Source organism: Mastigoproctus giganteus, chromosome 2 (assembly GCF_048544385.1).
Source record: "Mastigoproctus giganteus isolate SK-2022 chromosome 2, ASM4854438v1, whole genome shotgun sequence".
NCBI classification, from domain to species: domain Eukaryota; kingdom Metazoa; phylum Arthropoda; class Arachnida; order Uropygi; family Thelyphonidae; genus Mastigoproctus; species Mastigoproctus giganteus.
The window spans coordinates 117164200-117189641 of NC_143576.1; the positions used below are offsets into that span (position 1 = coordinate 117164200).

Below are 25442 nucleotides of genomic sequence, written 5' to 3' on the forward strand. Positions count from 1 at the left end.
TGCCAGGCAGGCACTTTATCCACCCGGCTAGCCCGGTCGGCTAAAAAATAATGTGTTATTGGGCTCACAATGAGATATTTTCATGATACAACAGTGTCTCTGGAATGGATTAATATTGTAAAGCACGGTCCACCACATACTGCTTGCTTGATGTTTGTGGAACTACCAGGAATATGACATGATATCACCAAGGGAGATGTCGTGTGTGTGTGTGTGTGTGTGTGTGTGTGTGTGTGTGTGTGTGTGTGTGTGTGTGTGTGTGTGTGTGTGTGTGTGTGTGTGTGTGTGTGTGTGTGTGCTTGATGCAAGGCATGTGAGGAAGTCAGGTGCCACCTCAGCATTCTTATGGGCCTTTATGAGAGCTTGAAGAATGGCAGATGCCCTCAAAGGAATTAACAATCAGGGGTAAAGGGAACAGGTTTTGCTTTCATAAAGGTGACTATGGTGGTCTCAGACAGTTTTTAAATTCTACACTGTGGCACCAACTGATGATGTTATCAACAGCAAATTCTAAATGGTAAGCATTTAAGGAAGTAAACAGCATTAGCCAAAAAAAAAAAAAAATCCCATGCCACCTATTCATTACCTCCAACAGTTTGTCTATTTCTTCCTTGAATTTATTTAAGCTATCAACTTCCATTACAACAGATGGAAGTTTGTTCCAGCAATCAACCACCCATGCTAAAGGCAAACTTTGCATATCTATTCTGCAGCCATGCTTTCTCAATCTGAATTTTTGCTCCCACCTCGTGTGTGGTCTGAGCAACAGGAAGAATCCAATTAGCACTGAGCTTGCTCAATCCATTCAAAGCCTTAAACATAAAGTCTAAAACCTCAATCAGATCACCTCACAGGTACCTAGTCTCCAGATGCTGCAATCTGCACAACTGAAGCCTTTCTTGGTAAAAACACCCTTTCTTTCCCCTCACCAATCTCACTGCCCATCTATGTACTCATTTCAACAGATCCACACCCTTCCTAAAATGAGGCTTCCAGACCTGTATGCAGGACTCAAAATGTGGCCTGACTATTGCCTTATACAATGGGATAATCACCACCTTATCCCAGTTAGCAAAATTCCTGTATATCATTGACAAAATCCCATGAGCTGTCTTGGCAGCCTGCCTGCACTGCTCAGAGAACTTCATATCTGCCTGCACAATTACCACAGATCTTTTTCATTTTCCACTACCTTATTGTAGTACCACACAGTTAGTGCATTAATATGGAGTTAATGCCACCCATATGCAGTACTTTGCATTTATCAATGCTAAACTTCAACTGCCATTTTGAGCACATCTGCCTAACTTTTCTAGATTCTGTTTCAGTAGCATACTGTCATTTAACCATCCTAACAACCTTTGGATATTAAGCCTGATATGCTTTTATCGATAAATATAGAAGACAACAATGGGCCCAACATTAAACCATGAGGGATTTCACAAAGAGCAATGTCCATTGATTACCACTCTCTGTCTTCTCCCACTCAACTTGCCCTTAATGCCATACTGCTCCAATTTATACAGCAGTACAAATTGGAGCAATTTTATGTGCAACAGTCAGTGGCATAGCTAGGTTTTTGGTGCCGTTGGCAAATTCATGGCAATGCGCCTCTTTTGATAACTGGTAAAATCATAATAAATAATAATAAATATAGTCAGACTTCTATTTAAGGAACTTCTTTAAAGCAAAATTTTCTATTAAGTGAATTTTTTTGAATTCTCCTTGATAATTACATTTAAAATAGTTTCCATAGCATGAAGAAAATTTTCCATATAACGAATGGGTTGTGAGAGACTTAACTGGGTATACGTATTGTTTGCACCTTTGGCCTGCAAGAAATTTAGGCGACAGTGCTATTGCTAAGCACAAATTAAGAGCTAAGGAGATTACCATCTACATCTACAACTTAGTGGAACACAGCAAATCTATTCAACTACCTGTCCCACATACAGAGAAGTTGAGCTAGTCAACTACTTTTTATGTATTCATAGCCAGTGAGCAGATCAAGGTGTATTCCACATTCTGATAATAGGCTCTGGTCAACTCTTCTACTGTAAAAACCCAGTTAGATATTTAGAAGAGAGCAGTTTTCCCTTTACCCAGAAGTGGTTATCTGTTGTTTTGCAGAAGTGAATCTCATCCACACTGCCGTAAATTTCCTCTATTTCTTTTACATGGTTACAATGTCAAAGTAGTTAAATATCCGAGTGACCCCGACATTTTCAAAAAATAAAAATAAATAAATAAAATTCAAATTTAGGAACTAGTGACAATATCGATGACAAGAGGAAGAAAACGAGGGCAATGAAGATAATAAACCTTCTAAACATGAAATGTTCACAGCTTTTGAAACTTTGTTGAGGCCTTCAGTATGAAGAAAATGTTCCTGAACATACGTGTTTGAGTGTTAAAACAAATACGAACATTTTTTTAATGATCAATGCACACTAAAATCCAGTGTACATATTTGACATATGATAGTCAAACATTTCGCAAAATAATTCTTAAGTGTAGTAATACTGTGTGCATCATGTACATATGAAAAAAAAATCATTTCTTAATATGTATGTATGTATGTATTAATAAATTGTTTTAAAATGTTAGAAAATTTATTTATTCCCACTTATCTCTGATTTATTATCCAACTTGTACTGTATTTCTGAATGTTGAATCATATTACTTTATATCAATCCATACTTTCTAATTCTTTTAAAATGATTTTAATTGTATGGGCTTTTTCTTGGACTTCCATTTCAGTGGCATCATCATTGTTTCATCTACATTCGAATTATGCTCATTTTCCTTGCCACCTTCTTTTATTGTAAGCCAGTTTTGTAAACTAGTGGAATATTTTTTTTTTCGTGCTCTTTATGCAGTCTTACTACATGATACTGATGTCACCTTTTTTTCTTTTGTGGCATGTCTAAAATTAATTGGGCCTTTGTTGTTTTATTTAAATTAAAATCTTTTTAAAAGAATAGCAGAAGTTTACCTCGATATGTTTTTTGGAAAGAAAATTGTTTCTTTCCAAAAAAAGAGAGGAAGGAAAATCGTTTTTTAAAATTTATTTTATAGGAAATAAAATAGTTTTTTAAAATTTATGTTAAACTTTTTAAAAAATATTTTTTAATTGTGTTCAATAGATTTTTTAATTGTTTTCAATTAATTTTTTTTTACTGTAATCATTTTGCATTAATGTTTTATTTGTTTTAGTTTCTGGAGAGTATCATATGGAAGTGTTCTATATATCATATTGAGGTAAACTTCTCTTATTCTTTTACAAATACTGAAATCAACTTAGAATGTATTGAACATCACAGCTCTCATTTCTACTATTAAATTAAAATCACAATATTCATGGTTACCTGTTTATATAGTAAGTGCAAAAACACTATACACATAACTTCCAACTTATTCAGTATCGTAGAATGTACACAGTGCCTAAATTGCAGACTGCTATGCATTCGAGCATGCGCTGATGAAGCGGTAGCCTTATTGGTCCCTTCAAAGTTATATTCTGAATGGCAAATAGATCTATGATGCTATGCAGTATGTACTCAGATTTAAGGATACATGCAGGCTTGAATTGCCCTTTGAAAACACAGCATTTGGCAAAAATTAATTTTTGCCCCACCCTCTGCTCTTCTCATCCTGATGCAACACATCTAGGAGCATCATTTCGTCAGTTAACCTGGGGTGTCGAAATAGCTTGGCACAGAACTGATGTGGCCTGTCACTGGCACCCTTTTGTATGCCTTGGCACCTGCCCCAATGCCAAGGTGTTCCTACACTACTGGCAACAGTATCAAAAGCTTTCCTGAATCCAAGTATATCATATCAAAATTATTTTTTGCATCCAGTTCCTTTGTGACAACATAATAGAATCCAATCAAACTGTTAAGGGGAAATCTTTGTCAAACCAGACTCCCCCCCCCCAATGCTGTGTCTGAAGTATGATTGCAGCCTTATCTAGATGATCCTGCATTACTTCTTTTACCAGTGACTCCTTATTTTCCCTGGAACAAAAGTTCAGCAAACAGGTCTGTAATTATGTGTCACCCTCTTTAATCCATTGTTGTGAATTGGAGACACGTTCACACATCTCCAGTCCTTGGTGCCCTCCCCTGAATCCAAGGTTGTTCTCATAATTCTAGCTAAGGGTTACTTACTTTCTTTGCTGCCTCCCTTATTACAAGTGGATAGATCCCATCCACCCCAGGTGCCCTTCTTATGTTTAACTTCAATAATTTCTCTTCCACTTTCTTTTTGGTTATTACAAAATTATTTAGCTCCCTGTCAGAATTTAATAAACGCATCCCCTTCCCTAAAGAATTTGTAATGTGTGAATGTAGATGAAAAATACTCATTCCGTTTGCGAGTAATCTAGGCAGGATCATCAACAGTCAAACCATCAATATTTAGATATTTAGTGTATCAATCTGATTCATCCCCTGTCTTCTAGTGTTTATATAGGTAAAGAATTCTTTGCATCTTTCGTCAAATATTTCTAGTAATCTGCCTTTGCTTGCAACATCCTTTTTGACTTGATTAGCCATAGGCTTCTGTGTCACCTGATAACTTATATACATCCCATGCATTTTTTTCTTCTCTGCCACAAATTTCATCAGTTCATCTGACATCCATTTAGCATGAGCAAAGGCACATGATGCAAGAAAGCAAGCTTATAGAGCATCAGCCAAAAAAAAAAAAAAAAAAAACACACACAAATGGTTTTATTATTCTCATTTCATTCATCCACTCACTCCAAATGTTTGTCTAGTTCTGCCTTGAATCTGTTTAAGCTATCAAGTTCTACAATAACAGATGGAAGTTTGTTCCAGTAATCAACCACCTGCTGGCTAAAGGCAAACTTTCGCACATCTATCCTACAACTGGCTTTCCTCAATTTGAATTTATGCCCTCTCAGAGGATTATTCTAAGAAAGAGGAAGAATCCCATCAGCATTGAGCATGCTCAAACCTTTCAAAATTTAGTCATTCTAGTCATTCAAAATTTACTCCCTCTTGTTGCTTAACATGCTGCTCTAAAAAACAGTCATCCAATAAATCCACAAATATATCCCTCCAATTAATCCATTATGCATATATGGTAATGCATCTAAAAGTGGAACTAATAACTTGGGTATGCAGCTATTTACAGCCATATTCTTATGGCTTTAAATCAGAAGCTGGAGATTTCTCTTAATGCTGAAGAACAGCAGAGTGAATAAAAATTCTGTATCATTTTTATTAACTTTGGTGATTTAGTTTGTCCATTTGGTCACAGCCTAAAAGAAATATTTTATGTATTACTAATATTTATTAAAACATTACTTCAATGTTGCCTTGCACGAAAGTTAAATTCTCTCTTTTGAAAATTAACATTCTTTGAAATATCAGGATCTTGTAATATCTGATGGAACTGAAACAGACAGGTAGTAATATAATGCATATTGTGTACTGCTAAGTGGACATGAAAGATGGGTTAAGGTGGAACATTGATTTGTCACTTTCATCTGTAGTTAAAGGTGGAACCTAGCTCACTTCATGCTCAAGCTTTTTTAAAGTTTGGCAACATTTATCAGTGAATATAATCTGTACGGTATGTGTCTATGTTCTGTTAAACATGAATATTAAAGGCACACAATTACGATTTTTCACGATTAGTGGAAAAACTAAAAATGTTTCAGTTTTCCATTTTTCATAAAAATTTTTTTTTATTCATCACATCTTAAAAAAATTGGATGTATAGCTTATTCAAGGGAGTAGGATATTTGAGAAAATATGGTGATTAAATAAAAAGTTTTAGGATCATACCTGTCTTCATTCTTTTTTATACAAAAACCTTTTGAAAACTTTTATGAATGAAAAGTTACGGAAACATTTTCTTAAATACCTTAAGTATCTTATCTTAAGTCTTGGTATATATATATATAACTGAGTTAAAATATACATTATTTATCCATATCAGGCATCCAGTGATGGTAGTCAAGACTGACATGAAATTGCAGCGCCTTTCCTGGTGGTAAGAAAAGAAGTAATAATTATGTTAATAATAATAATAATAAAACCATGTGCAGTATTATTACCTTAACGAGGAGTGAAATGGTGATGAAGATGCTGAAAATGAACATCCCCCCTAACCCATAAAGGTGAAGTGTGCGGCGGCCTGTTCGGTCCATAAGGGGTATCGATACCAGAGTCATCATCACCATGACTGCTCCAACTGCTATAGTGGCATACTTAGCTGTATTTTCTGTGAGTCCTGCTCCGATGAACAGACCTGTTGAGTAATAAAGTACCTAAAAAAAATATATATATTACATATAAATGGAGAAAACCAGTTAAAATTAGACACTTTTTTTTTTTTTTTTTTTACTATATACTGGTTGCTAAATTGGGAACTCCATATGATTAGTTGAGTTCCTTTTGGATAAAATATAAAGATGAATTAATTTTGAAATGGACTCTAAAAATATATACATTATACTTAAAAAAATAAAAGTCAAGATAAAGCCCAGTGTTTAACAGAAGAGTTAAAACCAGCTGAAGTTTCTCACACAAAGTTCTTTTCCATGTGACATATGAAAATCTGGCCACTGAGTTGGTCATGAAGGATGGGGTAGTTACTGAAGTGTAGATTTTAATACTATTTTCTATAAGAATATGGAAGTACTTCTGTAGCCATACACAATAAGCACCATTATATAATAATCACAGAAATAAACAAACAGGGTTGTTAAAATTAAAGTTTCCCTATGTAGAGGGCGCTGGAGTGAGTTCTAAGGCTCTTACTGAAGAGAAATTTGGATAACAGGTTAAATAAAGAATGCACTCGCCATTCATTGGAAAAAAAAAAATTACTTTACAAAATTTGTCACTATATGGCACTGTGGCAATACAAATCAGTTGAACAGCGCTACAATTGTTCAATGTATCCTCCATTTTAGTCAATGACAGTTTCCATTCGAAGAACAGCATTTTCTACAGCACAACGTAACATATCAACTGGAATAGCCAGCACTTGTTAGTTTGTTATTTGGTTTTTAGGAGCATTAGCAACTAAGGCCATATTGCTCCGAGATATGCGTTGGTCATTCCCTCACCTTTCCGCATCCTCCGTATTTTGTGGTGACGGGCTTGAACCCTGGTCTAATCAAGAAGCCTGTGCTACGCACTGCTGCTCCTTCCCACCTGGCTACGGAGGTGCCTCATTATATAGCCAGCACATTATGTCTAATGCGGTCCTTGAGATCTGCTAGAGTTTGACATCCCACCTGATACATAGTGTGCATAGTGTTGGGGGAAAGGCGCCTCCGGTGGTACTGTTGGGTGTCCTGGCTTTTGGCTGCAGGGCCCTGATGGGACCCCACGTTGCCCGCACACACCACTAGGAGGTAGCCAGGCTGCCCATAATTCTCTGGCTAGTCTCCTCCAGGTCACCTGAGCTTCCTGGAAAGAGACCAAGTAAAAAAAAAAAAAAAATATATATAAAATAATAGGGTTCAGGGAGTACAGGATGTACTGGAGAGGGTAAAGGAAAGGAGGTATAGACAGAGCGACGGAGGATGTAAGGGAAGGCATCCTCCACAGGTTGGGTGGGAATTCTCTCACCTAAGCGGAAGTGGAAGAAGAGGCCCCTTGAGAGGGTGGGAAGACAATCACGTATCAAGAGAGACACGGATGAAACAATTCAAGCGACCTGAGTGTCAAGTCCAGTAGCTAGAAGTGGTCACAATCTAGGTGAAGATGTTCAGTATATGAGAAAAGGGTGTTGATCAATGTGCATCAGTTCCAGGATGTTGTACCAGATCTTCTTCTGGTGAAGAGATCATGGGCGAAGGCAGAGAAAGCGTAGTACTGGTCTTCCTCATTGATCAGAAAATGTTCATTTCCTCGAGGCAAGGCATGTATTTTTGATATGAGCAACGTACACAGGTCCTCGTAGAGCGGGCAAACGTAGAATAGGTGATCCCAGTCTTCGTTTTCACCACAAAGACAGCGAGGGTCATCCACAATGTTCATAGAGGCAAGTTTGTGGTTTATGGATCCCACCTGATACAACTGGTTCTTCAAAAAAACCCTCAAACCAGAAGTTGCATGGGGTGAGGTCCGGTGATCGGAGTGGCCAAGATGTTTGGAAACAATGGCTGATGACCCATTGTCTGTTGGTTGGTTGGTTATTTGGTTTTTAGGAGCATTAGCAACTAAGCCCATATTGCTCCAGGATATGCGGTGGTCATTCTCTGACCTTTCAACATCCTCCGTATTTGGTGGTAACGGGCTCGAACCCCGGTCTAATCAAGAAGCGTATGCTATGCACTGCTGCTCCTTCCCACCTGACCACGGAGGCGCCTCCCGTTTGTCTGTAAAGTGTTGCCTTAGTAATCTTTGGACATAATGGTGGATGTGGGGTGGCACACCATTTTGCATGAATATGGTATCCTGAAGGCACCCACTTTGTTGCAGCTCTGGTATTGCAAAATTTGCCAACATTTCATAATGTCGCTGTCCAGTGATGGAACAAGTGCGGGGGTCCTATCGGTGTTACTTGTTAAAAAAAAATATGGCCCAATCATGAATGTGGCTGTAAATCTACACCCCACTGTCGCTTTTGGAGAATGCAATGGGGCTTCTTGGATATCTCAAGGGGTTTCTGTTGCCCAAATGCGACAGTTGTGCGTATTCACTTGTCCATTTAAGCAGAAGTGGGCTACATCAATCCAAAGGATGTTCAATGGCCAAGTGATATCCACTGTCATTCGCACCAGAAACTGAAGTGCATATGTGAAACGAATATCTGCACACCATGCTTTAGCTTCTGTAGAATGTGTATCTCGTAAGGATAGACCGCAACACCTGATACATTACTAGTCTTAAAGTGGAATATAGTTGCAGGTGGTAGATTACTTTCATCAACCGGTGAAATACCACCACTTTGCTTATTGGAGGCTTGAAGTGTTAGTCTCTAGAGCAAAGTTTCCGTCATCCCCCCTCCCCCCATACTTCTCCTTCAACCTATGCACGGTACTAAGTACTATAGGTTTTGATACCTTTCGTGTTTGGAGTTTTCATAAAAAAAAAAATGGCATGTCCCCTTCACGAGAAACAGCTGGCACACTTGCACTACCACATGGAGATTGACTTAATAAATCTACGACAGCCATAGCCACATTTTCAACACGACAGGAGTCCACTCGTTTTCGACCTCTACCTGGTTGAACACCAAGATGTCCTGTCGCTTCAAATTGCACAATCATTTTGTGGAAAGCACAAATAGTCATAGGTCCATGCCCTATGCACTTCTGATGCCGGAATTCTCTGATAGCTGCAGCTGCATTGTTGCTGTTCTGATAGTACAGCTTCGCTAATAGTGCCTTTCCCTGCAATGTTTTTGGCATTGCTGCTGTAGTGTAGGCAAACATTTACTGTATGATTCTGAAAGCAGTCATACAGTAGAGGCAAACATCTACTGTATGACTGCTTTGCTTTTATACAGTACAGTAGAGCTGAGTAGTGGTGCTGTGGTAATAACTTATGATTATACAAATAACATAAGTTATTTGCATAATCGTAACTAAGATAGTTATGCGCTATACAGTGACAAATTTTGAAAAAATATTTTTTTTACAATAAATGGCGAGTGCATTCTTTATTGTATCTGTTGTCCAAATTTCTCTTCAGTACAAGCCTTAGAACTCGCTCCAGAGCCCTCTACATAGGGATACTTTAATTTTAACAACCCTGTATATGTAACTTTAATTTTAACAACCCTGTATATGACGTTCCCATTATAGAACTTATATTTTATTCCTTGAATAAAACAATCCAAACTTTATGCAGTTTGTTATACTACTAAGTGTTCAAAATTCTGTATACACCAAAAATGCATACCAGTAATTTTTCCATGCCATATACTGCTGTAGTAAAATTGCAATCGCTGTATTGTACAGTTTAAATGTTCTATATTTACACATAAAATGGCTGACCAAAAAATATTGAGGCTGAATGCATATGTAAGAAACTGTAACACAATAAACAATGTCTGAAAAATCATAACGTGCAGGGGATGGGGACATTGTTTCAATGAATACTGTCTAACATGTACCTCATTACACCGCTTCAGTCGTTTATGCTTGGCAATTGAAATCAGTGTTTTTGTAGTACAATGCATTTAACTACCTCTCTAAGTACAGAATATTCATGCATTACATTTTGTGCAAAAATTTGAAAAGATTAGTATTAGAAAAGTCAAATAATGCAAGGAAGTAAATTTTTCTGCAAAAAAAAAACAAACAAACAAAAAAAAAACATCAATTGATGCAACTAGCTTTCAGATGTTGTTGTTATTTAGTTTTTAGGAGCATTAGCAACTAAGGCCGTATTGCTCCGGGGACATGCAGTGGTCATTCCCTGACCTATCCGCAACCTCTGTATTTGGCGGTCAAGGGCTCGAATCCCGGTTCTAATCAAGAAGCGTGTGCTACGCACTGCTGCTCCCGCCCACCTGGCTACGGAGGTACCTAGCCTTCAGAGATACAACAATAAAATGTGCACAAGTTTTTGGGTGATTTCAACATTTTTTCAGCAGTACGTTTGCCATATGTATCTGGGTCTCTTGCAGTGAATTTTTGTTACAGAGATAAATGAACTTTTTGTGAATTTTGTACATAAATACCTTAAAATATTAGCATGTTCTTATTCTGATATTACTGCCTAATACAAGATTAGAATTAGTGCCAAAAATGAAATTAGAATTTTTAAAAAAATAATTTCATTAAAAAAAATCTAAATAAAACAACTCATTATTTTCTTATTACAACATCTAAGGTGAAATCTGAATTAGATGAATAAAGCACTGAAGGAATTGACTAAAATAAATGATGAGGAAGGTCTATTCTCCCTCGTAAGTGCAACAAGAACAAGGGAGTACAAATATAAAACTCAGAGAAAAATAGATTAGATCTTCTGAAATTAACCTATGGGCAGCAGGTTGTTGAAAACTGTAATAAGTTATCTCCCAATGTGGAAGAGGAGTGAGTCTGGCTAATTCAAGGCAGAATTGAATTAAATTGTGCAAATGAGAATAGTGTGAATATTCTCTATTATATAATTTAATACAAAAATTCTTCAATTTTAATTTTCAACACTATGTTCAGCTTTTGTAAGGTCAAATCTGACAACCAAAGTTGCAATATCTTCCTTCAATTCAGCATTAGCATTAGCATTAGTAGAGGCATTTGATGCAAGAAAGCAAGCTTATGCAGCTCAGCCAAAAAAAAAAATAAATAATAAAATAAAATAAATAAATAAATAAAAAAATATATAAAATAACCACTTCCACTTCACCCCTCTGTTCGATCGAAATACCTGTCCAGCTGAGCCTTAAACTTATTTAGGCTACCAACTTCCACGACAAGGGATGGAAGTCTGTTCCACCAACCAACCACCTGCTGGCTAAAGGCAAATTTCCGCACATCTATCCTACATCTGTCTTTCCTCAATTTGAATTTATACCCTCTCAGGTAATTATTCTGAGCAAGAGGGAGAATCCCATCAGCATTGAACATGCTCAAACCATTCAAGGCTTTATACACCTCTATCAGATCACCTTGCTGGTGCCTAGTCTCCAGACACTGTAATTTGCAAAACTTAAGCCTTTCTTCGTAAGAGCACCCCTTTGTTCCATTCACTAATCTTGTTGCCCTTCTCTGTACTCGTTCCAGCATCTCTACATCCTTCTTGAAATGAGGCCTCCAGGCCTGTATACAGTACTCTAAGTGTGGTCTGACCATTGCCTTAAAAAAGGGAATAATCACCTCCTTATCCCTGCTAGAAAAATTCCTATATATCATTGACAATACACCATGAGCTACTCTTGCAGCCCGTCTGCACTGCTCAGAGAACTTCATATCTGCCTGCACAACCACCCCTAGGTCCTTTTCATTCTCTACCACTGTCAGTGTAGTACCACAAAGTTGATACGTTTCTCTGGGGTTGCTGTTTCCCATATGTAGTACTTTACATTTGTCAATGTTAAACTTCATTTGCCATCTTTCAGCCCATCTGCTCAACCTTTCCAGATCCTATTGCAGCAGCATAGAGTCAGTAGTGTTCTTAACAACCCTGCCAACCTTTGTATCGTCTGCAAACTTGGACATTAAGCTTGATATATACCATCATCAATATTATTTATAAATACAGAAAACAATAATGGACCCAACACTGAACCCTGAGGGACTCCACTAATAACATTAGTCGATGAGCAGTGTCCATTGATTACCACTTTCTGTCTTCTCCCCCTCAACCACCCCTTTATCCATAGCAGCAATTTGCCTCCAATGCCACACTGCTCCAATTTGTGCAGCAGTCTTCCATGTGCAACAGTATCAAAAGCCTTTCTAAGATCCAAGTATATAATATCAAAGTTATTCCCTGCATCCACTACTTTTGTGACTGCATCATAGTATCCAATCAAATTGGTCAGGCAAGACTTCCCCTTTACAAAACCATGCTGTGTCTGAGCTATAACTGAAGTCTTGTCTAGATGATCCTGCAGTGCTTCTTTAACCAGTGTCTCCATGAATTTTCCGGGAACAGAAGTTAAAATCACAGGTCTATAATTACTTATGTCAGCCTTTGATCCTCCTTTGTGAATTGGGGTCACATTTGCACATCTCCAGTCCATGGGTACCTCCCCTGAGTCCAAGGAAGCTCTCATAATTATGGCTAAGGGTTTGCTTACTTCCTTTGCTGCCTCCTTTAATATAACTGGATAGATCCCATCCAATTTTCAAAGGTATGTTCTTGCTATCATCTATTAAAAATCATCTATATTAGTTAGGAACACAGATAAGATATGGCAGCATGTACAAGCAAAATTTCAAGGCAATTTGTTCATTAAAGAAAAATAATGTTTGAAGTGACCTCAAAACATTATGCTCCTTTTTTAATTTTTTTTTTTTTTTTTTTTTTTTTTTGTGTGTGCTCTTGGCAGCAAGCACACAGAGTTACATAAAAAAACTGTAGATCTATGAAACTGTATGCTGAAAAGTGGGGAAAATCCATAATGAATACAATGGACATTCTGGATAATATCCTTCAACTGGCAGAAACAATGAATCTAGGGCCAAGAACGAATGTATGCCTAGAAAAGTTAGACCACTGTCTAGGATTCATGACAATCCAAGTATTGTTTCATTAATTAGATTATCCTTTGAAATTAGTATGTGTAACTAACTGTTTTAAAATACAGTACATAAGGCTATTATATAATTCTTTAAATAAACTATAACCTCACATTGGTATTTAGTATTAGTAGTCCAATGATGCATGTAAGGAAGCTTATACAGCATCAACAAAAAAAAAAAAAAAAACCACCCACACTCACACTACCCTTAACTTACTAATAATTTGTATAGTTCTTCCTTAAATTTATTTAAACTATTTTCTTCCACAACACTAGTTTGGTGCCATTATTTTCACACCTATCCTGCAGCCATCAATTTTTAATTTAAGTTTGTGTTCCCTTATGCGTGTTATCTGAGAAAGAGTAAAGGTGCCATTAGTATTTAGTTTACTCAATCCATTTAAAGCCATAAACACTTGTTAGGTTTTCAAGCAGGTGCCTAGTTTCCAAGTCTTGCTATAATTTGCAGAGCTGAAGTCTTTCTCTTCAAGAGTACTATCCTTTTGTGTCCTTGACTAACCTGGTTGCTCTTCTCTGCACTCATTTCAACAGATCTACATCCTTCTTAAAATGAGGCTTGCAGACTTGTATGCAGTACTCAAGATGTGATCTATCCATTGCCTTATACAATGGGATAATCACTTTGTTGTTTCTGCTGTAAAAATTCCTATGTCACTGACAAAACCCCATGAGCTGCTCTATCCGCCTGCACTCACTGCTGAGAAAACCTCGCGTGAGACTCTACAATTACCTGTAGATCTCCCATTCTCTACCACATTGAGTGGCTTACCACAGAATTGGTATGTTATTCTGGGAATAGTGGTAGCCATATGTAGCACTTTGGAGTCACATGTTGACATCTTCAGCATTCTGAAAATTTGTACATAATGGTTAAAGAGTAAAAGTTTGGAACTCGTAGCTAAACGCGAACACTTACTTTGTGCTGAGAGCTGTAAATCAGAACCAATCTTAAAATTTCATAAAAAGTTTATTTGTGCACATAAACTAACATCAGTACAGTACAAGCAAAGAACAAATAAAACCAAGCATTTCTGCAAAGAGTTCAATCAGTGTGCCAATACAGAGATGTTGTAAATTTTATGTGCCTTTACTTTTACGGCACTCATTTATTGACCACTTAAGGATGACTGCACATGCATACAATACAGCACTCTGGATGCCTTTTGAACTTATATACACATAATGGCACATCACTTCTAGTGCTTTTCCATGCTTTATATGCATAAAGGCACCAAATATGTTAAACTTTAACTGCCACTTCTGGCCCATCTGCCTAATTTTTCTAGGTTTTGTTACAGTACTACAGCTTGATCCTTGTCATTAAACACCTTGTTTAACTTTGTATCATCTGCAAACTTACACAATAAGCTTAATATGCCTTCAACAGCATCATTAATAAATATTGAAAATAGTACAAATAGTAAGAGGTCCAGAAATGAACCTTTAGGAACTCCACTATAACATTAGTCCAAGAAGAGCAGTGCTCATGAACTATCTCCTGTCTTCTGCCACTCAACCATCTCTTTATCTATAGCAGTAATTTTCTCCTAATACCACACTGCTCTAATTTGAACAGCAATTTATCATTTGGAATGCCAAGGGCTCTAATTAAATCTAAATTATATTGTCAAAATTATTTTTTTGCATCCAATTCCTTTGTTACTGCATCATAGTAGCTAGCAAGTTTAGCCTACTCTTAACACATCCACAATGCAATTAACACAACTCCACTTCTGTCAAGATGATCTTGCAATGCTTCCTTTTACCACTGACTCCATTATTTCCTTGGAACTACTTTAAGTACTGCAATACTTCTATAACCACCAACTCCATTGAAGGAATTTAATTATGCATGGGTAATGCACACATATTTCTACTACCAAGGTAGTTTTAATGCATTGGTTGATTATATCTCAGGGTACCTGCCCACCCACCGATGAGAAGCCAATAAGCTTAGAAATGGTGTCGTCTGAGTGGTGGTATCCACCGAGAATAAGTAACATTAGTCTTCTTCATGGGTGAGGTGTTTCTTATTTGAGATAGTGCAATACCATGGCAACTCGTCATAAAAATATTCACAACATTAGATATAATCAAATGATGCATTAAAAAACTACCTTGGTAGTAGAAATAATGTGTGTGCATTACCCGTGCATAAATAAATTCCGTCATACTCTTAGGCATTTAGCCAAGAAATATATTTTAGACTGATTCTATTATTTTCCTTGGAATAGATGTCAAGTTTACAGGTATATAATTGCTTACTATGCTGTTTGATCCCCCTTTGTGAAAAGGAGAGACATTTGCACATCTCCAATCTATAGGGACCTCTCCTATTAGAATGAGCAGCAGCCTGGAAAGCAAGGGAATGGAGATTTTAAGGACTGCTGGGAGTCACAGTGGAACAAATAAATATATGGGCTGTGTTCGGGTAACTAAGAGTAGAAACAGGTGCATGTACACCAATGCTAGGAGTATAGTTAATAAATTCGACGAGCTTGAAGTGCTAGTCAAGACATCAAAGGCAGATATTTTTGGGATATCAGAGACGTGGTGTCACACAGACAGAAGCAGTGCAGAATTGGAATTTGGGGAGTACAATGTGTACAGAGAGAATAGATAGGATAGGGAGAGAGGAGGTGTTATGCTGTTAGTTAAGAAACACATAAAATCTAAGGAAGTGCATCCAATTGATGTTGGTGGACAATGCAATGTTGAGTCTGTTTGGTGTGACATTAAGCACTGGGAAAGGAAAAATGAGAGTAGGTGTGTGTTATAGGCCTAATGAATCTGATGAGTATAATGAGCATTTGTGCAGAAAAATAAGAGTGGGCCAGTAAATCAGAATGTCTTATAATGGGGGATTTTAACTTTACAGATATTGACTGGAACTTGTGGATTGGTCATTCGCACACTAGCAAGACTTTTGAATTTATTGTATGACTGTTTTCTTCAGCAACATGTTCAAGAGGCAACCAGAGGGAGCAATGGCGTAGCTACCATGTAGGCAGGCAAGGCAATTGCCTCCGGGCACGGGCTGTTTAGGGGCCTGGCGTCTTTGACTAATTTTATTTAATTGTTTTCATAGTAATTTGTGGTCTCTTATGTGTTTGTGTGTGGAAAACAAATAGGAAAGGTATTTAACAGAAAATCAAGTAAATTCATCTACTGGAAACGGAAAAAACTGGTGTAAAACTGATAACACTGTAATGCATATTTGATCAAAAAAAAAGTTTGCTTTATTGTAATTGTTTTTAGGGAACAATATCAGAACAGCAGTTTCCTTGTATGTATATTTGATCTTCTAACGAAATTTCAAGAAAATATTTAATATTTATATTTATAGCTGCATTATAAACTTCGAAAAGTGGTGTGCAAGAGAAGAAAAAAAAACATCCGCTATAAATAACGGATTGTTCCTTGAAATGTGTCTTCTTCACAATACATCAATATTTCTAACAATACAAAGCTAACAGATTGCGACTAATGGCTGCTCAAAAAGTATCGTTAGAAAATATTTGCTTGTTACGCTTTGATGTCATCGCAAAGGGAGAAATTCAGTTTTAGTACAGAAGCCAAATAAATCCACGGTCATATGCTGTTCTGAGCTGTAATAAAAAGAAAAACCCCACTGAAAAATAGATTTTCTCTCCATCACTTCTCTTGTTTTAATGTGGTTTTTGGTAGATTGTGTAATTTCACACAATCCCGTGACTGCTAAACACGGTGCGGTTTCTTGTATTCTCTCTCTATTTTGGGATCTCCTCTGACCGGGGTCGTCCCGGAGCATAAACAGAAAATTTGTTTGTCCGAATGCTGCACACCAATGGCACCAATTATCAACTCTTTTACTGTCCTTCTAATTTACATTGTGTTGAGATGATCCACTTTGCAAAAATCCAAAAGTGTTACATCAATTAGGAGCAAAAACCATTCACACCAACATAACGAATTACTTTAGTACAATAAAGCACTACTACTTATGATTTTACTGGAAGGAAGTATCCACAATAAAACATCTGTACAAGACGAAAACATGTGGTCACTCAAAAGAAAGTAACTGTAGTCATTTGCATTCAAATTCGCACCAGACCAAAATCGGACTTATTAGTACTTCCGCATCCTAGGATGAACTGACTAATTAGAACTTCAGCATCTGTGATGAAACATCCTACACACCGACATTGTTGGCTACAGCAATTACGTAAAGTAACAAAGCAAAACATTGTAACAGAGCAATAATGTAAAATATTGTTAGAAAGTAAAAATGCTAAATATTGTTCCCTGAAACAATTACAGTAAAGCAAAGTGGATTTTTTTCTCAAATTCGCACCGGACCAAAATTGGCCTTATTAGAACTTCGGCATCCTAGGTTGAAGCTAACTTAGAGCTATAATGCTAATTTTTTTATTATTTTTATGTTTTTGTATGGGCGGCTCCTAGAACAAAAGTTCATCTCCACTTCGTTGCTGTGTTCGGTTTTTACAGACTCTGTTAAGGTAAGGCCAGTGTGTGTCGTGTAAAATAAAAAAAAAAAATTCATTCCACATAGCACATAGGAATATACCATGCTGGATGAAGACAGACGAAAAGGAAGGCAAGAGAGAGAGTGAGAGAAAAAAAAAATTTCATCCCGCATAGGAGAAAGTGACAGGAAAGAAAAACTGTTTGTGAGCTTATGTGTGTGTTCTGTAGTGTGAGGTTGTGTTTTGGCTACCTGGAAGCAGTGATCAGTGCCCTCTTCCCTGGGAAACTTGTTCCCCAGGGAGGGAAGAAAAACTTGTATAAGATGAAGAGAGGGAAGGAAAAAGAGGAGAAGGACTATGCCGGCCCAGAGAAGCCCCAATCCAGGATGGATTGCTAGAACAACAACACAAGCAAAAAAAAAAAAAATAATAAAAAATAATAATAATAAATAAAATAAAGGAAAAAATAAATCAATAAATAAAACATATAGGGTGAGAGAGGAGTTGGTTTGGTCTGGGGAGCCGCAGCCTAATGCTAGGACTTATTAGAACTTTTAGCATCTGTTGTGAAACTGAATATAATAAAGAAATAGATATTAGAACTTCCGCATCTGCAATGAAACTGACTTATTAGAACTTCAGCATCTCTGATGAAAGTTAGAGCTCTGGAGCTTTGACAACCTCCTGGCCGCCTCCCCACCAAAAGGGTATTTTTATTTATTTCTCTCTCTCTCTCTCTCTCTCTCTCTCCCCCCCCCCCCAGGGAGGCGCATTATAGCCTTAGTTGCTAATGTGCCAATAAAACCCAAGAACCAACCAACCAACCCCCCCTAGGGTCAGACTAGAAAGGGTGAACTCCCTTCCCTAAGGAGTTTTTTTTCCCCCAAGTGAATGAAAGGAACTGGAAATTTCAGGAAAATGAACCCTGTTTTCCTTCATTCGGCAAACAGCTACTCTGTCAGTACAAGAGAAGTGAAATTACATTTGCAGCTCAGAATGAAATTCAGGCATCAAACATATGACACTTTAAGGTGAATTTTTCCGGCATGCGTGTGATAATGAAAATTCGATTTTTCTCTTGAAATTTTTTGATTATATCAAGGAAATATCGAAGTATTCAGTAACAATTACAATTTTCCAATCCATCACTGTAAGTAATGGATTGGTTTCACAATCCGTTACTCGTAGCATATATTTTTTTTTTGTTTGCACACCAGGTGAGATGCATACAAAGTTCCTTCGACATCAGTTTTCAAAGTTTATAATGCAGCTATCAATAGAAATATTTTCTTGAAATTTCATAAGATCAAATATACATCCATGAAACTGCTGTTCTGATTTAGTCCTCTAAAAACAATTACAATAAAGCGAACTTTTTTTTTTATATGAAATGCGCATTGTGGTGATCAGTTTTACGACAGTTTTTTTTTTTTTTTTTTTTTTTTTTTCCCCTTTCGTTTCCAGTATGGCTTACAATAGATGAATTTCCTTGATTTTTTGTCAATAGATACAATACATACTGAAAAAAGGAAAGAAGATATTTTTTGTTTTTCAAAAACAATTCATTGCAATTCTTTCGTACAACAATTACGAAAAGCAGTAAAGCAAACTGTTGTGAGAGAGCCATGCAAAATAGTGTTCGCAAGTAATGATGCTCAACTGTTTGTTTTCCATGAAAGTTGTTTACATTTTTATTTTCTCCTTGGATCACCTTGGTAATGCTAATGACGTAAGCTCGAGTGATTTAATAGTTTTTGCTGTAATTTAAAGGTAGGAAATCAAAGAATATACTTCTGTTTATGTATATTGAAAGTTTCAATTTTGTACATTGAGTAGAAATTATTAGTTTTTTTCAGGGGGGGGACAACTTTCAAGTTAGGGTTAAAAATTAGAGCTTAGGGGCGGACTCGTATCTGTTCAGCAGTAAACAGATACGAGTATTTATTTACTCCTGAATACGAGTAAACAGATACTCGTATTCAGGAAAGAAGACCGATATGTCATAACCATAAATCGTGTGCAGTAAGCGAAGGACGTAAGTCGGATTGATCAGTGTCAACAATGGTTAACATAAATATAAACATTAGGACAGTCTGCATCTATCTCCCGTCTGCACCAATCACAAACCGTCAAATTTGCACCCCATACCAAGCTACACTGCACTTTAAACCAAATAGGCTTTAGTGATGCTATTGAATCTTATCTTATATGATTTCAATTATTATTATTCATCCTTCTGAAGCTGTTTTCGAAACACCTCATGATTAACAGGGTAAGTTATTATTTTTATGCTCAGTTGCACCAATGAGACTTAAATTTTAAGCTGGACTTAAACAAAAAACTGCACATAAAAATTTTGACTCAACACTTAATAACTCATTTGCCATTTCGATACGATATTGTCAATTTAAGGAACACTTAAAATTTAAGTTACATTGGTGCAACCGGCCATTTTAATCAATTTATGTGTGAAGTTTCACATATCTACTTAAAAAATCTAATGTTCATTTTTTTCCCTATAATTTAAATATTTAAAGATCACTTGGTCAATGTAATTTGATACACTATGTAGGTATTATTAATATAATTATTTAAATAGTAATTATTTACCCTAGTTTCACTGTAACACAATATGTGTATCAAAAATAACAATAACTATCTTATTCATTTGAATTTTCCGTAAGCCCTTCCCCCGGGAGATACTGGGTGATCGTAAAAATTTTATAGTCGTTTTTTTTTTTTTTTTTTTTTTTTTTTTTTAAATGGGGGGTTGTTAAATCATTTTTATTTATAGAACAAAAATTTAATTATTTTTTTATTAAAGAGGTGTTAAATAATTTTTTGTAGTGGTTTCGTTCTGGGTGGGTTACAAATTTTGAATAAAGTGTTTTATTCTTAGTGTTAAAAATAAAATAATACGGCTGAAACTTTTATGGTAAAACATGCATACTTTTACAGTTATCGTTCTTTTTTTACTTTACTCCATAAATTGCAGATGTCTGGCCATGTATATAAATACCTTAGTGCTGCAGAAAAACTAAAAAAGTAAGGGAAACCACCGAAAAATTAAACAAAATGCAGAAGATAGATAATTTTTTCCAACGACAACTGCAAGCCAATCCACATAATGTACCAGCTGGAGTGAAGATTGCCCTGCTTCATTGGATCTGGCAAGAACAAATGACGATCAAGACCATCAAGTTATGAAAAATGAAGCAGTAAGTCAAGAAACAAACTCATTTGTTTATGAAAGTTCAAGATTAGATCCCTCGGTTATTTCGCAACAGTATCCAACAGAGCGTGCAAATTTTTCAGAAAATATTTCTGATGCAGACAAACGTATGATAATAGCTTCAGGTCCATGCCAACCTGGAGGTCCCTTTCTGATTACTGTACAAAATAATAGGTCGAGGTCATTTTCTGAATTTTATTATAAAGGTAAAGTGCAGCCATTATCAACCCACTGCAGGATGGAAGCCTCCTCAACAATTCATGCTGAGGAAAATGGACCATAATCTGCCACGCTGGTCCAGTGCGGGTTGGCAGGTCGACCATATTCAGCAGTCAGGGGCTTGAACCCAGGTCTACTCAAAGAGCGCGTGTGCTACTGCACTCCCGCTCCTGACCACTCGGCTACGGAGCTATGTGACTGAGTATAATACAAGATGTCAGCTGATTACATTATTTTTCAATGGACTTGGTTAACTCCATTTGTACATAATCCACATTGGATCATGTGTGTCATTATGCTATGTAACTGAGCATAATACACAATGCCAGCTGATTATATAAATCTTCAATGGATTACAATGGACTTGGTTAACTCCATTTGTACAAAACTCTCTACAAGTTGGTCTTAAAGTACAAATTACATGACTATGTTATTCTCAAAAATCTGATTTTGTATATTGTGAACCATGTTGGTTATTTGGAGATTGCTTTAATGCAGATTTAAAAAAATCTTGGATAAATAGCATATCTGACTGGAAAAATTTATCTAATAAAATTAAAAGACACGAAGCTTCCTCTGTTCACATTTCTGCTTGTATAACATACGATCTTTGGCACACAAATAAAACAATTGATGCTGATTTAGTAACCAGTATAACTAAAGAAAAAAATTTCTGCAAACAGGTTTTGAAATACATTATTCATGTATTTCAATTCATGTATGTAACATTAGTATTAAGCAGTTGCAGCATGGCATTCAGCGGTCACCGAGAAAATCTGAATGATAAAAATATAAAAAGTGGAATTTTTTTTTCTATAATTGAGCTTCTATCAAACTATGATCCCATATTAAAGGAATTAATTTCAAAATGTAATTACCGGTCAACATATTTGAGTCCAACTATTGAAAATGAAATTATTTGTCTTTTATCTGAGAAAGTCAAAAATGTTGTTATTGGTGAAATAAAGTCTGCACCGTTTTTCTCCATAATCATGGACACTACCCAGGATGTCACAAAAACTGATCAGATGAGTTAAATAATTCATAATGTTACTGTGAAAACAGAAAATGATATACCATCAGAAATCATTATAAATGAGCGATTTTTGGGATTTTATAGTATAAAAGATCAATCAGCTAGCAAAATTGAAAGTGACATTATTTACTGTATAGAATCCAAAGGGCTAGATTTACAGAATTGCCGAGGTCAAGGATGTGATGGTGCCGCAACAATCAGTGGAGTATATAGCGGTGTCCAATCAAGAATATTACAAAAAGTTCCAAATGTTCACTGCACGGCGCATAACTTAAACTTAGTAATTAATGATGCTGTGAAAAAAGAAGCTGACGTGTCTTTATTTTATGACATAATTGAAAATATTTACTCATTTTTTGCAGATAGTATCGTACGATGGGATCTATTGAATCAGAAACAGAATGTAGATGTAAATGAAAGAACTAGCGCTATATCAGCAATTACTCTAAAGAAATTGTGTCCAACACGTTGGTCAACAAGATTTGATTGTTTACCAGCATTGTGCTATAGATTTACAGATGTCCTAAAAACGTTAAAAAAAGTAATATTAGTGTCTAAAAAAAAAAAAGGCGAAATATGCCAGGCAATTGGCTTGCAAAAAAAAAAATGGAAACTAGAATTTTTTTTCCTTTTGGTATTAAATTACAAAATATTGGAATCAATTAATTTAACTTCAAAGTTACTGCAACAAAAAAATCTAGATCTCGGTCAGGCAATGTATCATTTAGAGGCATCTTTAAATTCTATGGTTTTGCTAAGAGATAATTATAAAGAAAGTAAAAGTTTTGCATTTTCTTTAGCAAGATCTTGGGGAATAAATTTAAATTTTAGTAACAAACGCAAGAGGAAAGTTAAAAAAATGTTTGCAGATTTAGCTGAAGACGAACGACTTCAAGATTCTGAAAGACGATTTAAAGCTGATATATACTATGCAACAATAGACATTGTGATACATTAATTAAAATCTAGATTTCTTAATACAAAAAATGTTGTAGATAGTTTTAAAATTCTGCATTTAAAATTCTTATCTTTTAGCGACGAAGCTCTGCAACAAGCGGCTGTAGAATTTCAAAACCGATACAATAAAGATATTTCTGATGACTTTCCACAGCAGCTATTAAATTTAAAATCATCTTTAGGACAAGAAATTTCAAAAATTAATTCAATTCGGGACTTGTGTAACCTTATTTTAATTAAAAACACATCGTTATCTGCATTTGTTACAGACGTTTTAACGGCATGTTTTATATTCTAGACCTTGTGGGTTACTGTGGCTGGTGCTGAAAGGAGTTTTTCAAAATTAAAACAAATTAAAACATATATAAGGAACACACTAGGCCAAGATCAACTTAGCGATTTGTCTGTTCTAAGCATAGAAAACGATGTAGCAAATTCTGTCAATTTCAACGAAATTATAGATATTTTTTCGACTAAAAAGGCTAGGAGACAATTTTCAAAGTTTAAAATATTTGTTATAAAACTTTTTTGTGTATATAGACTAGATTTAACATATACAGCTGGTTACTTATTACAATGATTTGTTTTAAAATTACTGCAAAACTATTATATGTGTGTATGTGTATTTTTTTCCTGCGGTGTTTATTTAAGTTTTTGAATATTTTATTATGGTGTTTTTTGTTTTTTTTTTTGTCATTTATATCTGCATGTAATACATGTCATGTATATATTTATTACTGTTACTGAGGTTTTATGTTCATGCATATTTTAATTCAAATCTTATTATTTATAGATATTATTCATTTACTTAAGGCTTGATTTTTGTTAATGTGAATAAAGATTGCTTACTACCTAGTTAGCTTTATTTACTATGTAGATATACAGTAAAAGTTTTTCACCGATCATTTTGTATGTATTTCTGTTGATCTTAATCTGTAATTAGCTATTGGGTTTTGTTTTACAATAATAGAAAATTGGGTTTGATATAAATTCGATATTTATTTTTTAATACATCATTTAGACTATGCCTTAGTCTAAATACATCATTTATACAGTACCTTCAAAAATGTATTCATTATATTTATTACAGTGTCTACAGAGGCAGAGAAGAAATTATGATAGTTTCAATTTTTTTTAATCTTCCCGTGTTTATGTTTTTTACTCCTGTATTTGCAATTTTCATTAATTAAGTAGGGGCCTGAACGTGTTCTCTGCCTCCGGGGCCCAAAAAAGTGTAGCTACGCCACTTAGGGGGAGTAATACTCTTGATCTGATTATCAGCAGTGATTATTCAGGCATTAGGAATTTGCAGATAAAGGAACCAATGGTTACATTGATCACAATGTACTGATGTGGGAATTACTTAAGGATGTAACTACCATCAAGGCTAAGGGGAAGGGTTTTTGCTTTTGTAAAGGTTACTACAGTGAGATCAACTGATGATGTTACCAACGTTGAATTCTAAATGTGAAGCCTTCAGGGACTTAATTTTGGAGAAGACTAGGCTTTTCATTCCAACTAAGAAATACTGTTCAAGGTTTAGGCCTAAATGGATGTTAGATGAACTAATGAGTCTTCTGGCAGAGAAGAAAAATGTATGGGATGCATATAAAGTATCAGGTGACATAGAAGCCTATGGAAGATATAAACTAGTCAGTAATAAAGTCACAAAGGAGGTTAGGCAGGCGAAGGCAGATTATGTGAAATCCTTGGCAAAGGATGCAAAGAGTTCTTTACTTATGTAAACTCTAGAAGGAAAGGGATGAATCAGATTGGATCAGTTAACATAGATGGGTTGACTACTGATGAGCATGGTCAGGTAGCTGATAAACTGAATGAATATTCTGCATCTACATTCACACATGAGGAGTTATTCAATGAGGGGAGTGCCAGAGGTTTATCAAATGCTAACAGGGAGCTAAGTGATTTTCTAATAACTGAGAGCAAAGTGGAGGAGAAATTGTTAAAGCTAAACATAAAAAAGGCACCCTGATTGGACGGGATGTATCCAGTTATATTAAAGAAGGCATCAATGGAAGTAAGCAAACCCTTAGCCATAATTATGAGAGTTTCCTTGGATTCTGGGGAGGTCCCCATGGACTGGAGATGTGCAAATGTATTACCAATTCACAAAGGGGGTACAAAAGGTCACACAGGTAACTATAGACCTGTTAGGTAAACTTGTGTTACGTGAAAAATAATGGAATGACTGGTTAAAGAAGTATTCCAGGATCATCTAGACAAGACTGTAGTAATACTTAAGACACAACATGGGTTTGTTAAAGGTAGGTCTTGTCTGAACAATTTGATTGGATACTAT

General features: G+C 35.9%; 1 protein-coding gene across 4 annotated transcripts in view; it reads right to left on the reverse strand.

Moving 5' to 3' along the window:
• Window positions 1–25442, reverse strand: part of LOC150089519 (glucose transporter type 1-like) — a 1237972-nt gene that overhangs the window by 208701 nt on the left and 1003829 nt on the right. For all 4 annotated transcript variants that reach the window (XM_090368637.1, XM_090368634.1, XM_090368635.1 and 1 more), the window contains one exon: window positions 6092–6304. In XM_090368637.1, coding sequence (XP_090224763.1) covers window positions 6092–6304 — 213 coding nt within the window. The remainder of the gene's footprint in view (window positions 1–6091; window positions 6305–25442) is intronic.